The 13755-nt window shown below is 41.1% G+C and overlaps 2 protein-coding genes across 9 annotated transcripts in view; both read right to left on the reverse strand.

Moving 5' to 3' along the window:
• The window catches only part of LOC136420394 (collagen alpha-1(I) chain-like), a 134402-nt gene extending 128936 nt beyond the window's left edge, over positions 1-5466 (reverse strand). For 4 of the 6 annotated variants that reach the window (XM_066407285.1, XM_066407282.1, XM_066407279.1 and 1 more), the window contains exon 1: positions 5101-5466. In XM_066407285.1, coding sequence (XP_066263382.1) covers positions 5101-5203 — 103 coding nt within the window. In that variant the 5' untranslated portion in view covers positions 5204-5466. The remainder of the gene's footprint in view (positions 1-5100) is intronic. The other 2 variants (XM_066407280.1, XM_066407283.1) reach the window with 1 other exon arrangement.
• A 5923-nt stretch (positions 5467-11389) lies between these two features.
• The window catches only part of LOC136420396 (advillin-like), a 40766-nt gene continuing 38400 nt past the window's right edge, over positions 11390-13755 (reverse strand). For all 3 annotated transcript variants that reach the window (XM_066407286.1, XM_066407287.1, XM_066407288.1), the window contains one exon: positions 11390-13328. In XM_066407286.1, the coding sequence (XP_066263383.1) occupies positions 13215-13328 (114 nt within the window). In that variant the 3' untranslated portion in view covers positions 11390-13214. The remainder of the gene's footprint in view (positions 13329-13755) is intronic.

Genomic DNA, 13755 nt, shown 5'->3' on the forward strand with positions numbered 1-13755 from the left:
TGCAAAGTTTACACCAGGGATTTCCCTTTCCCTATGGGACATCGAAACTGTCTGATGAAGTTTTATATTGAACATAAGGATAATCGTTGCTATCAACACCCCTTCCCCTCTGAGGGTCTGCATGAGGGGGTCCCAACAATGCTTTACGAGGAATTCAGAAGAACCCCCTCGTATTACGCTGAAATTTAGGAAGGCTATTACACAAAATTTGGTTGCCTTGCTTTGAATTACTATTAGGGACAACGCTTTACGCTGACTTCAGAAGAACCCCCTACATATTACGCTGAAATCTAGGAAGACAATTACGCAAAAGTTGGTCGCCTCCCAACAAACCACATTAAAGACAGTTTTCCCTACGAATTACAGGTAATCAAATTCAAAATAGGCTGCCTACCCCTTACCGAAAAGAGCATGCAAACCCTGCCCTCTACCATGGCAAACTGACAATTTATGGAGAAACCTTGGCTAATCTCCAAGTAGAGGTTGGATGGGGCGATCCTAAATATCTTCTCAGACTTCTTTTCTGACAGTTATCACATCAGACAGTAAAATGAGAAGCAGACAAGTCTGAGACAAACGTCTGTCCCCATCCAACCTCTACTTGTAAAGTAACTCTGGGCCCTGTACATACTAGTAAATAGCCTGGATGGCAGACTGCTTCAAGGGCCTATGCAGGCCAGCTCCTAGGCTCTAGGCTATGGCCAACATGCCTCCAAGGAAATTTTACCACAGAGTTGGTACATCTAAAAAACATGTTGGTCCTGGAAACTGAGGAGCCAGCCTATGTAGGCCCTGGAAACAGTCTGCCATCCAGGCTAATGAATAGACTAGCTCCCAGCCATTAAATAAGGCTATTTTCCCCATCTACGTGTGTGGCACACAAGCTGGTGTACATCTCGCTATCATACACTGATAGCCTCAATCACCAGACACTACAACTGGCATCTCAGACCGCATTTTACCCCCACATCTTCGCATAACCTACATTTTTGTGTATCTGTTGTACTTGTTGCTAGGCTAGCGACACCCCCTTTTCTCCCCAGTGTTTGTTCCTACCTCCTGATTGGGAGACATGCTAACAGATGGCAAATATCAAGTACAAAGAAGTATGCAGGCACAAACATGCATGTAGAATAACACATCTCAGCTATTAGTAACTCATTAGGCCACAGTGACAGTGCCCTGTTTTTCTGTAAGCTACTTTACAAGCAGAGGTTGGGGGAGTGAGAGCCAACAGAAAACGGGGCATATGATAAGAAGGTCACAATCTTCTCCACCAACCTCTGCTTGGAGAGTAGCAGCCTGGCTCACCTATGAAATCTAAATCTTTGAATGTTTGCCGTGCTTTTATTTTAGCAGTTTTTGCTGTGACCCCTCCAGCACAAATTCATGACACAGTGAACATGCATCCCCAATGGATTACATGTACTACGGTACTGTTTTAAAGAAATCTTTCAACTGCAAATTCAAAGCACCACGAAACCCATTTTCCCTCCCATCAAGAAATAAAACCGCCATGCAAATTGAGTTTACAGTAATGTGTCATTGGGTTTTCAATAAATACACACTAAATTCTAAAGGACTCGCTTCGTGGGTGTCATGATTATACATTTTTTTCATTTTCAAATGACCAAGAAAAATGTTGCAAATAAAGGCAAGACTGTACACAACAGTACACGCACAAAGTTTCAAATGAAATCTGTTGATATATCCAAGACATTGCTCAAGCCCCTTAGCACTCTTTAATTTAGATGGAAGGTGTTTAACTATTTGTAACGAGCACCTAACAAACTATTCAAAACTTTTTAATTGGGTATTCCTATGTGGCTGCTGACCATTCCCACTGTGGTATCACCAATATGACCAACAGAAAACAGAAGGAGTTGTTTGAGTTTTAACAGGAGGGTCTGTATTGTGGGAGCTGGCAAGGCTTATCAGCAAATTTAGGACGCCAGCAAAACTTAATGGTAGATTTAGGAAGGCCGACAATGCTTAACAGTAAATTGATGACCATAACAGTTATTCATTTATGTACAACCGGTATGCTAGATTCAGGACTCAATTGATAAAACTAAGCTGCGACCTACAACAAAACCGGACATTCGGTCGTAACTTTTGGGCAATCTGGCAGTCGACTACATGTACAATACAAAAACATTTGGCAATAACTCTAAAACATTCTGGAGAACAAGTTATGAGCTGCGTAGAATTGAAACGACCAATTCATGAATTATGAATTATGGAAATGAGTTATGCTTTACAAATAATTTACTGACAACAAGCGGTATTACTAATATGCTAGTCTACCTCTTTTATATTCAAGATCACCCCCTAACTTGTCAATGGTCCGTCCCAAGTTCTCTGCTTCTTTCAGCCTGAAGAGAACAATGGCCACCAAATCCCCATCATTATCCTATTGTTACAACATCTAATTTGGCTTGTATTTACTTTCGAGCATTCAGCCCGAAACAAGAATGCCGAGAACCACGCTTAGCAGGGGAAGACAGGAAATACTTAGCATGCGTTGTTGCATGCTTGCGTACACGACTCTGTATAGTACCAGCAGGCTTTCCCTCAATGGAATACCTTCGCGGTAGATGCTTTACAAAACTCACTCCTTGTGCTAGTGGAATCCTATCCAGCTTAACAACAGACACAAGTATGCTTGAAACATTAGAGCTTTAGCTATAGACCCGGACACCATATTCTTCCAGTAGATAACAGAAGACGTCATTTTTGCACTTGGTCTCAAACTACATTGAGGGTCTGCATGCTCTTTTCCTTTGGCAGCCTATTTTGACTTCCCGCAAATAGTTATGAAAGCCGTCATATTCACAGATTTGTAGCGAGGCGACAAAATTTTGCGTGATTGCCTTCCTTGATTTTAGCGTAATACGGAGGGCATTCTTCTGAATTCAGCGTCGACCCCCACCCCCATGCAGACCCTCAAGCCTGCTTGAAACATTAGAGCCTCATTTATGGACCCAGACACCGTGTTCATTCAGTAGATGACAGAAGACCTTATTCTTCTACTTGTTCTCAAACTACAGTTACTGGTGATTCTTATCTGTTGTTTTCCCATGGAGAATTAGCTCCTGAAAACAAAAGCCTTCTTTGGAGAGTGTTTGACTTCTGCCTAGTATCATGTGAGGCTCTACTTTTGGGTCATCCAAGCCAGTGACCACTGACATCAAAGTGGTTTGGCGAACTATTTCTATGGTCCAGTTCACACCACTGGACAGATGAAAGTAGCCACACAAACGCTTTGGGCACCGTGATCCCTAGATTTGCTAAAACCAGACGGAAAAGACGACTAATCTCCAAGCAGATCTTAGCGTGGAAGATCATTAATTTTTCGGATTGGCAAAGTTTTCTGAGAAATAGAAGCCCAGCTAGTCTGAGGACGTTGCAATTTCTACCCCACATCTGCTTGGAGATTAACTGGTGACTGTGTGAGGGTACTAGGAATGGCTAATGATGTCCATATGTAGCATTCATAAAATTCAAGTGCACTTTAGCATCAAACGACTGATGGTATGACCTCAAAATCTCCTGAGATGAATTCGGTGGATCAGATTTAACCCCAACTCAGAGCCGGATTCTGACAGTTCAATAAGGGTCTGTATGGTGGGTCCCGACTACACTTAATGCTGAATTCAGAAGAACTCCCTACGTCTTATGTCAAGGAAGGCAATTACGCTAGATTTGGTGACGTCGCTCACTACGAATTATGTGGATAGGACAGCTTTCACTACGAATTACGGGAAAGCAAAATAAGCTGCCTACGCCTTACAGAAAAGAGCATGCAGACCCTCTTCTATCTTGGGTTTGCGAATGCTGGCTTGAAAGGGGTTAGCTCCATGATAAAGACCTCATCTGTCAAAGTGGAAGCTGACAGATCTGTCTATAGGAAAACTGCTATCTGTCACAAGCCCCCTTACCCTAGCTTATCAGATCCATACAAACAATTGATAACAAGATATGCAACACCCACTAATGAATTAGGGACCCCAGGAGGTATTAATGCTACATAATGCACAAACTTTCACTCGGATTTTTATACAAAACATCCCAAATCTTTAAGAAAACAGGATGACCTGGACCTAAACCATGAAGAATGCCTTGGATAATTAGTCTGTCTGTGATTGTAAAAACATCCTTTCATTGGTTGATCGGACTTGCCTACCAAACAAAGAATGCAAGCGAAGCCTGACAGCTTTCAGACTAATCGATCTAACCCCGAAGTCTCCTAAAAACTTGGAATACGCTTTCGTTATCCTAACGATTCTCGCTCCAACGACCAACATATGCTCTATTCCCTCCAACAATGGTACACATTTCCATCACAGATGCAGCCATTGCTTTGCCTTCTTTTGAATTACTTTGAATGCCTATATAAATATTGGATGCCAGGCTAAATTAGGGAACTAACTTACTAAGCATCCAAGGGTGGAAAAGAGAGTAAAAACTTTTTAATTCACAGTAAGAATTAAACTTTGATAAGATTTGTTTGATGATCGCATTCCTTGGTATCTATCTCAGGCCCACCACTTGGGGCTAAAGTACGTGTACCGCTAAGTGAGAATCGAACCCATCACCGTTGAGTTTACTTAGCCAGAAGCCATGATGATTAGAGATTCCGGCGGCTGGCCCGGATGAATCCTATTTGGACAAGCCCTGGTAAAGTTTCCAAGAAGATTGTGTTATTGTTGGGACTGATTTCTGACATTTTCAAAGCCGCAAGTACAAGATCAGGCATGTTTTTCTGGCATAACAACAACACAGGCGTGTGTGTGTGGATAGACTAGAGAAATTCTACGGTAACTCTCCAAAATGTCTGATAAAAGAAACGGGAGCACTGCCGCTATATGCAGCCTCACTAAATCTGTCTGAGCTAAAAATCCCTGGCCACATTTTCTCATGACCCCATCCTAAGTTCTCCGATCTAACCAGTACAAATCTGTACAAAGAAATAAACTCAAAAATCCCCTTTAAGAAAAGCAACTACGCAACAAAAAACGGGTGCCTGGAGAAAACACCCGGTGAAAGATTTACCGCCGTACGACTACCCTCTAACCCCTCGGCGCAAGTCGCACTCACCTCCGATGATCTCTTGACCGTGGCCCGGTGGCGTCGCGATGACCGCTACCAGTGCGAGCAGCCAGACAACCCGGCCTTGTTCGCCGGGAAACAAACACACCATAGCGGGTCCCTGTAGCTCTCCTCTCCGCGACTTCACAAACTTGTACAGCAGCAGCAAGATCTAAGCACACGCGCTCTGTGTGTCTCTCCTCTCTCCTAGGGTATGGAATATGTCTTCTTCACCTCTGAATCACCTTTCTACGAGCCGACACTTTCCCCTTGGGGTCGTACGGTGCGGAGACAGGCAGGCGGGCGGCTTCCCTGACGTTACTTCCCGCTGAGGTTCCGACTCTCGAATCCCGGAGAAATAGATCAGGTTTCATCCAAGCACCTGGGACAATGGACCCGTCCACATAGCTTACAGGGGTGATCACAAAAACCTCCCGAACTTTTTTATATGATAAACTTTGTGATAACTCTACTAAAAATTCATGTACGAGGGCTAATCACAAACAAAGCAAAACAGTTGTATGAAAAAAAGAATGAAAAACATAGATACAAAAGGTGAAATAACACGTATTCTAGATCTACTGCATTTCTACTTAGGTTACTTGAAGGGCTTACTTATTATACAGTAGTTACAACGTTTTGGTAGATTAACGGGTTGGATAAAGAAAGTATTTCTTGCTGATCGTTAAGATGTGAAGAGGTTGGGGAATTTTTTTATAGATTTCTGTGAATAATCTACTACTCAAAATGGTATTGTGGACATTGACAGATAAAATATGTCACTTCCCCTGTACAGTTTATAAGTTAAACCTTGCGCAAACACACTTCAACCGTAGCTAAAATTACAACTTCCCGGATTTCACGCTCAACTAGGTCTAAGTCCTTTTTTCGGTCTAAACATTTCTACGCCGGGTTGGGAAAATAGACTGACTGGGAGTGAGTGAAGCGAGATTTTCAATATTTACTTTTTGGATTGTGTGGTTGGCTGGGCAGTGTGCTATATAATCATTGGTTGGGGGTGGTCAAAAGTCACGTACATGTTAGAGGAGTTTGGAGAACACATGGTGACATTGGAGGAGTTGTCGTGCTGTTTTGTGCAAAGTCAAGTTCAGTTCAAGATCACCGTGAACGCCATTTTGTTACACTCCAAGCAGAGGTTCGACTCCGCCTGCTTTAATGTATTTCTAGGCGATTTTGTCGGGCTTTCTTTCTTGTCAGGTTTTCTTTATGTCGCAAAGGCTGCCAAATGTGTAAAAAACAAGTCTGAACCGAACCTCTGCTTGGAGAGTACCATTTTGAATTTATGATTAACTCAATACAAAAGTTTTCGAACAACTGGATGATTTTGTACACGGTCAGACGTTTCAGACAGCACGATTTGTGGTCTAACGTTTGGCAATAAAAGATAAACCTACGGCACATCCCATATGTAACAAACTTTATGTGCTTGGCAAATTAATATCAAATATGATATTTCATACTCAAAAGTGTATCACGTCCCAGGGCGAATGTCAGTGCGGACTAACGTTTTGTCATGTGAATTCGCCATACTGCATGGAACTAAAGTATGACCACCTATTTCGAGAAAACGCTACTCCAGAATTCTTTAAGGTTATATATGACCTTGACAGACTACGAGACTTGTAGTCAAGTCGTTGTCTCGTCCTTGCCCCGTCCCTTTGCCAGGAATTTTTCTTTTTACAAGTTCAAAATCAACAGCAGGTGTTGGGTTAGCACAAGGACATTATAACGTCATTGCTTAGTCTATTCAAAGCTGATGTTACACATCAATCATGTCCGCGGAAGACACAATCCTTTTTATGTCCAGCTTTTCTTCACTCCAAAGATGTTTATGTTTATTTTTTTATCACAACATGAAACTTTTGGAGGGCAAAACAGGTGTATGTGCAAGTTTACCTCCCTTTTTTTTCAAACGTGTTTAATTTTCAGCTCTATCTCACGACGTAAAGCAGCACACTGAAATTTCGTTTGCTTTTCACAATTATTTCAGTACCTGTTCACCTAACAATTAATTGGCAAGATCTTGAGATGGATTTTCAATATTGAACTTGAGGGGGGCGTTAGGGCACTACTGTTGAACTCAGAGGGCGTGAGTAGCCCTATAGGGCACCGGCGGCACCGATGTCAACCACCACCGTACCACCACCCAGTGGCACACAGACACGTTGATGTAAGAATGTGCAGTAAACATTGTTCAGTTTATTGATGTACAAAAAGTGTATATATGTGTAATTACAATATTAACATGATGTTGAAAATACATATTGTCATGATGCATTTCGAGTTGACGTTTATCATCAGACTGTATTTGTCAAATCACTTCGGCCCAAATCTTAAAAGAAAAGTAAAGAAAACCCCAACTACCGACCCTTTTTTCAGGACTGTAATCAGAAACTCAGCATTTATGTCCCTCGGCCTAATGAAAGGTTTTAAACAAACTCACAACTCGTACAACCGTGAGTAGTGACACAATCAAATATAGGATGTCAAACTGCAGAATAGACCGATTCCATAGCCCCGCCCACCTTCATCAAAACGCAGAAATACAAAATCATGACATAAAAAAGCAAATATTTGACAGTCATGACAGTCACTCTCTCATTGGTCGAACCGCTAATTAGGTTTGCATTCTCTTTAATTTGTCGAACTGATGGACAGTTATACTGAGTTACTGATTGGTTAATTGTTTGGGATCATTCCAGATCGCGTGTCATCTCAACAGCCACTCTCTCATTGGTCAAACCGCTAATTAGATTTCATTCTATGATTTGTTGAACTGAATGACAGCTATATACTGCGTTAGATCGGTTGATTGTTTGGGATCATTCCAGTTCGCGTGACATCTCAGCGCCCTCTGTGGCTTTGATAGTTTAGTGAGGAGACCCTGGCAGGATGCCATAGTGCGACGTGACAGACATGAGCGTATTTAAACTAGACTTTGCCCCGGTTGTTCGAGGGCCAAAGTCTGCTAACTCAACCGCACAGAGTCGTTAACACAAGTCTGTTGTCATGCGATGGACGGTTCAAACAAGCAAGAACCGTGTCAGCAACACTGCTAGATTCATGAGATTGTGTGACGGTTTTCATATGTATAGAAAGTCGTAACTACTTTCTTGTGTGTCTGTGTGTCCCGTGTGTTTGTGCGTATCTGTTTACTCAAGCTTGTGCCCCCCATCGGCCAGTTCAGAAATTGCAGGGGCGTTTTTGTCAAAATGTTCTGAAGAGGATAACAAGAAGGGATGCTATGGTCTTGGGATGACAGATAGCTTTTGACGTCGGGAAAAAGTGGGGGGTAGCTAGTTGACCCGTGAAGACGTGCCGTAGATTTTGTAGTATTGTATCCAAGCTTTTCTATGATAGGTTTGCATACAAAACTATAGATTTTTGACCACCATTACAATTTTTGTTGACTGGTTGATCATTTGCTTGAGACTTTGAAGAAGAATGCAGGCCCTGGAAAAGGCCCGGGAACCTAGACTATTTAGATGAAAGAAACTCCCGTCTCAGTGACAAGGATTCCCTCTGGTGTTCTTCAGCCTGATGTGTGTACTTCTTAAGGGAGGATCTTGTCATGTCTAGACGGTCGGAAAACGTGACAGACCCTTCCTCAAGTCTGTGTTTAAAAGATTAGGATTAACGATCCAAGATTTAAAGATTATCTGTACAAACTTTTCCCCATTACTGTCATCATTTTGTTTATACGTAGACAACCTGTTCAACTCTTGTATACCTGTAGTTCATGTTGTTGCAAATACATACTCAGTACTTTTTTTGTGTGCTTTTGAAATGTGTTCTTGCCTAGAAATATTTAAGACTGTTTCGCTTTGACTGGTATGTAAATAAATCCATACCTGAACTCAGGAAGCGTTCATAATATCAGATCCTCACATTTACGCGGATGGCCACTGTGTTAAAAAGTTTGACGGTGTTTCAAGGTTCTATCATTTATACATAGGAAAATGGAGAGGGTTAAATTCTTAATGTGTCCGTCTTTAAAGTCCAAAGGGGTCAAAGTTCTTGTACTTTCAATTTTGTGGCTGGTTAACCTCCTATGCAAAGAAAGTAACAGGGAAAAACGAAGTCCGTAAAGCAAATAAACCATCGTGTGCGGGCACAGCCAGCTTCTTCTCTAGGTAATGACGAAAAGACAAGACAAGGTCAAAGACTAGACTTAGAACCGTCGGCGCTTTCTTGAAATAAAAAGATACAAGGTTCGGAGGATTATAGAAATGGTTAACTGAGCTTCAAATGTGCGCTTTTGAACTTGTTCCTTCTTGTTTGTTTTTGAGGCTATCAACTTCAACTTGCTGCCCAGATTCTATAGCCTATGTACTGACGGTATGGTTTGATCCACTCACACCGGGAAGGACCCCTACTCTCTTCGATAAGTGTCGCTGAGGTGCATGCATGTGGCTCTCCTCAAACACGGACCTCCATTTAACGTCACATCCGAGGGACGTAGTTTTCCGAAAACTTCCTTCATCTGATTCCATCATTCCTTTACGCTCCCATCGGGATACAAGTGATCCATTATTAGCAATACTATTGTTTTTCTGTCTAATAACTTGTATAACAGACATTTCAAAAGTGGAGCCTAGGTAAGAAATCTCTGGAAAAGTTTTTAGCCACCTGTCGTCGATTTCCTGGTCCAGCGCTTCTCGCAAACAATACGTTTATATATACATGCTGATGATATCTCAAAATTTCTCTTTTCCATCGCGTCTAGACAGGTTCTTCAGTATCTGTAAATGCATTTTTAAGTTCGCGTGGTTCTTAATTCGCGGTAGGAAGAAAATGGGAGTGTTCGCGGTGGTTTTAAGTTTGCGTTTGAAACATTAGTAGCGCTAGAGTTATAGGTGGGCAAAAAGTTTCGCGGTGGTTTTAAGTCGCGTTCACCGTGAACATTTCTGCATCTACAGTAACTTTAAAAGCCATTTTCAATGTTGGATCTGATATTCAATCTTAAACAAAGATCTGGTTGACTTGAACGGTAAATGAAGCTTGCGACGAGACCAGACAGTCTGAGCGCAGACGAAACCCAGGCTGCAGGAAGGGCCCAGTGTTCGCCTGTCGTGTTTCATATCGCTTGTCTTGTTCTCTGAAGGCAAACAGACACGTCCAAGGTCAAGAGGAGGTCATGGAGTCTGCAAACGATCGGAAGGACATTAGGCGAGTGGGGGGGGGGGATATAGAGTCTCGAATTGGAAGGGGCAACGGATTTGGGTTATGATACACAGTCAAACCTATACAAGTGACCACCTCGACATATTAAAGGACCACCTGGCTAATGTGACCACTATTTGGTGATCCCTTGATATTTCTCAATTGACACAAGCATTAAGAATTCTGTCTATAGTGACCACGGCTGTCCACATTCTATCGCCAGTATCGGTCCCTTGGGTTGTCTTCTTGCGGATAGGTTTGACTGTGTACATGTACAAATGTATGCTACGAGTCTTACGACCATTTAGACAATGAATAAAGCTTGTTGGCGAGAGGGTTCATAAATAACTGATTAACTATAGATATCAGTAAAAAGAACATTATCTCCAAACATATGTTTGATTTTGGATCGTTGTGTAACGTTACTTCGTTTTGTTTGTGCTGGTCAAGGCGCCGGTTCGAACAATCACGTTGTGGTAGCTGCACATCTTATAAAAGTCGGTAGAGGTCGTTAGTAAGTGACCAAGAATGGGGCTTTTCAGCAACTAAACTGAAAATTGTTACCTTCGCCAGGTTATGTTTTCGGTTTCGTCTGTGGTGGACTGGCTAGGTATGTGTGTGTGTGCGTTTGTTTGTTACCTCCATGAATTTGGCCTGTCTGTGTGTGTGTTTGTATTTCCAGATACATGTACTAGTATGTGTGCATGGTCAGCATAATGGATTGTGATGATGTTTGGTTTGTGGGTAGGTGTTGGGAAGACGAAGGTCAAGATCGATCATGGACCCCTAGCGGCTTTCCCTGGTTCTGCAGGAGAACTTATTTTTGCACTGGACATGGTGTTTTTAATCTTTTTTATGGCAGTTAGCTTTTGATGTCAGGAAGAAGTGTAGGTTTGTGCCCCCTAGCAGCTTGTAATTGAACTGCAGGGGTAGTTTTTCTTATTTTATTTCATAGAAGATAACTGAACAGAATGATTTTCTGCACCAATATATTGAGATAACAAGAAAAGCTTTTGTGGACCTTTGACAGATGGACAAATAATACACAAGTTGTCTGCTAACAGAAAACCATTCACAATTGTTAAAAAAAACTTTCACAGGAAACCAATAGCAGTCATTGTTACAAAGACCTTTATTTGTCACAACTCTACAGAAGGAATGCAAGCTCTGATTGGTCTACTACTGAACAACACAAGATCTGTAAGTAAGCACCTCATTGGTTCCCATGTGATAATGACGGGAAAATCTTTGCAGAACATACCGATTATATACCAAGCAACATTTTTTCACACAGAGCTTTTAATAATGCAGTGATCGACAGTGAAATTTATCTATGCAGAAGAATATCACAAATGCTTTGGGTTTTTTTTAATCATCTTTACGTGCCAAGATCCTCTGTTCTAGTGTGGTCTGGAGTCAGGAAAAAACACCTGGACTCAATTGCACGTGCCAAATACAATCAGAAGCTTGGTCCTCGCAATCGATAGAAAAATCATAATTATTATGCAAACCTTTAATGCTATATGACAAGGGAAAAACCATAGAGAAGTCCACCAAGCACATACATCATTTCTCAGGCAGTTACCTAACGTACACTCTATAAGAGAGTTATACAAGAATAATAGTATGGAATGCCTCAAAATGGTGACTTTATGTATCTGTGGTAGCATCAATGAAAAGCTACAAAATCAAAATCTTCCTACAAACTTATATTAAGCATAGAACTCTATTCTAGTGAATCTGAAATTCAACACTTTTAGATGATTAATGTCTATCTCAAAGAAGTACATGTAAGGTTCAATAGTATAATATCTTCCATTCAAATATCTTTCTTACTTTTAAGTGCTAAGCATGAATAGATTACAACATTTCTTAAACCTTAAGTAGCTATAAAGGTGAAAACTGCATTTGAGAAATTTGCGGATTACTTTTATGCAGTCTGCTGACACGATGTATTGCATAATTTCTCGTCTGAACTACCTGTCAATCACTTAAGAATTTATGTATGACACACTCTGATTGGTTAATAAATCTCTTGTGTTGCCTCCTATCATTGGTCAGCTAGAAATAACCATCTTTTATGCATGCCTATTTTTGGTGCGATTCTTGTGCTTCAAGTGAACAATTTCAACACCTTTCCCCTCAGAAGCCAGTGAATTACATCAAACTAAATATGCTGCAAACAAAATTATTGCTTTTCTGAATACCTATCTCAGCTTCGATGCATTTCTCTAACTCTTTACATGTGATGTCGAGTTGTACCTAACACAGCTTGCAAAAAAAGCCAGTATCAATGCTATTTATCAATTCTGAATAGTAAATTGAACTAAAATGAGTTTGTGTACACAGCAAGCCACTATATTTATTGCATTGTTCTTTAATTATGATTTTTTCCTACAAGTTGGAATGACATAAGTCTATCACTACAGGAAAGCCATATCCTATATAAGGTTGCCATTTATTCAACTCATTTCTCTTACAGATGGATACATACAAAATCACCCTCTTACAAAAAAACTTTGTCCATAATTCTTCAATTTCTGCACGGTGTATGCAATACACTTGTACACGCAGGTACTATTACCTATCTCTGTAATACGTAAGGCATTATTGGCAATACGTGGTTCATCAGCAATCCAGGGGGAACTCTCAACACCTTTTTTTGAATATTTGTGATTTTGGTAAGGTCTCAGTAGCCTTCTTCTTTCTTATAAGTGCCACCAAACTCTTGTACTGTATCTATTTCTTAAATGCCACTTTTGTTGTTGTGTATCTTCAAAATCAGGCATCATTCTAAGTACCACATTCAAGCACGTCATTGGTCGAAAATATAAACCATCTAACCTATGACCCCTGGAGTGCTGGTTGCCAGTGTCACCTGGTTGGTTACAGTGCATAGCTACGATGCCAGCGGGCTGGCGTCTTAAATTTTCTTTCGTCTAGAAAAGTTTCTTCTCCTTTTTAAGGCCCGTTCTCTTCCAGCCGGCCAGGCTGTTGAACTTGTCTCGGGACATCCCAAAAATACTCTCAAAGTCTTCGTCAGACAGGTACAGCTAACATAAGGAAGAGAGGTGTGTTAGTTTTGAATAAAAAACATTTTCTTTCTAAAATCACTCAACACAAATATCTTCAATCTAAACAAAAGACACTCAACACAAATATCTTCAATCTAAACAAAAGACAAGAAGGTAAATATGTTCTCGGTAGCGTTGGTGTGTGTGTGTGTCAGTCAACACGATAACTTGAGAACGCCTGGATTAATTGTCTTGATATTTGGTATGTGGGTAGGTCTTGATGAGACCTCCAAATGATTAGATTTTGGGCCTGCAATGGAACTTCTGATTTTGGTATCTTGTGTTCTCGACAAACTATGGTCACAATCTCGTGCATGGTCAGGGTTGACTTATAACCTAAAATTTCTGGGTTCGAATCCCTGGCAGACTCCATTGTTGTGCCCTTGGAAAAGGCATCTTACACCTA

Source organism: Branchiostoma lanceolatum, chromosome 15 (assembly GCF_035083965.1).
Source record: "Branchiostoma lanceolatum isolate klBraLanc5 chromosome 15, klBraLanc5.hap2, whole genome shotgun sequence".
Lineage (NCBI taxonomy): Eukaryota > Metazoa > Chordata > Leptocardii > Amphioxiformes > Branchiostomatidae > Branchiostoma > Branchiostoma lanceolatum.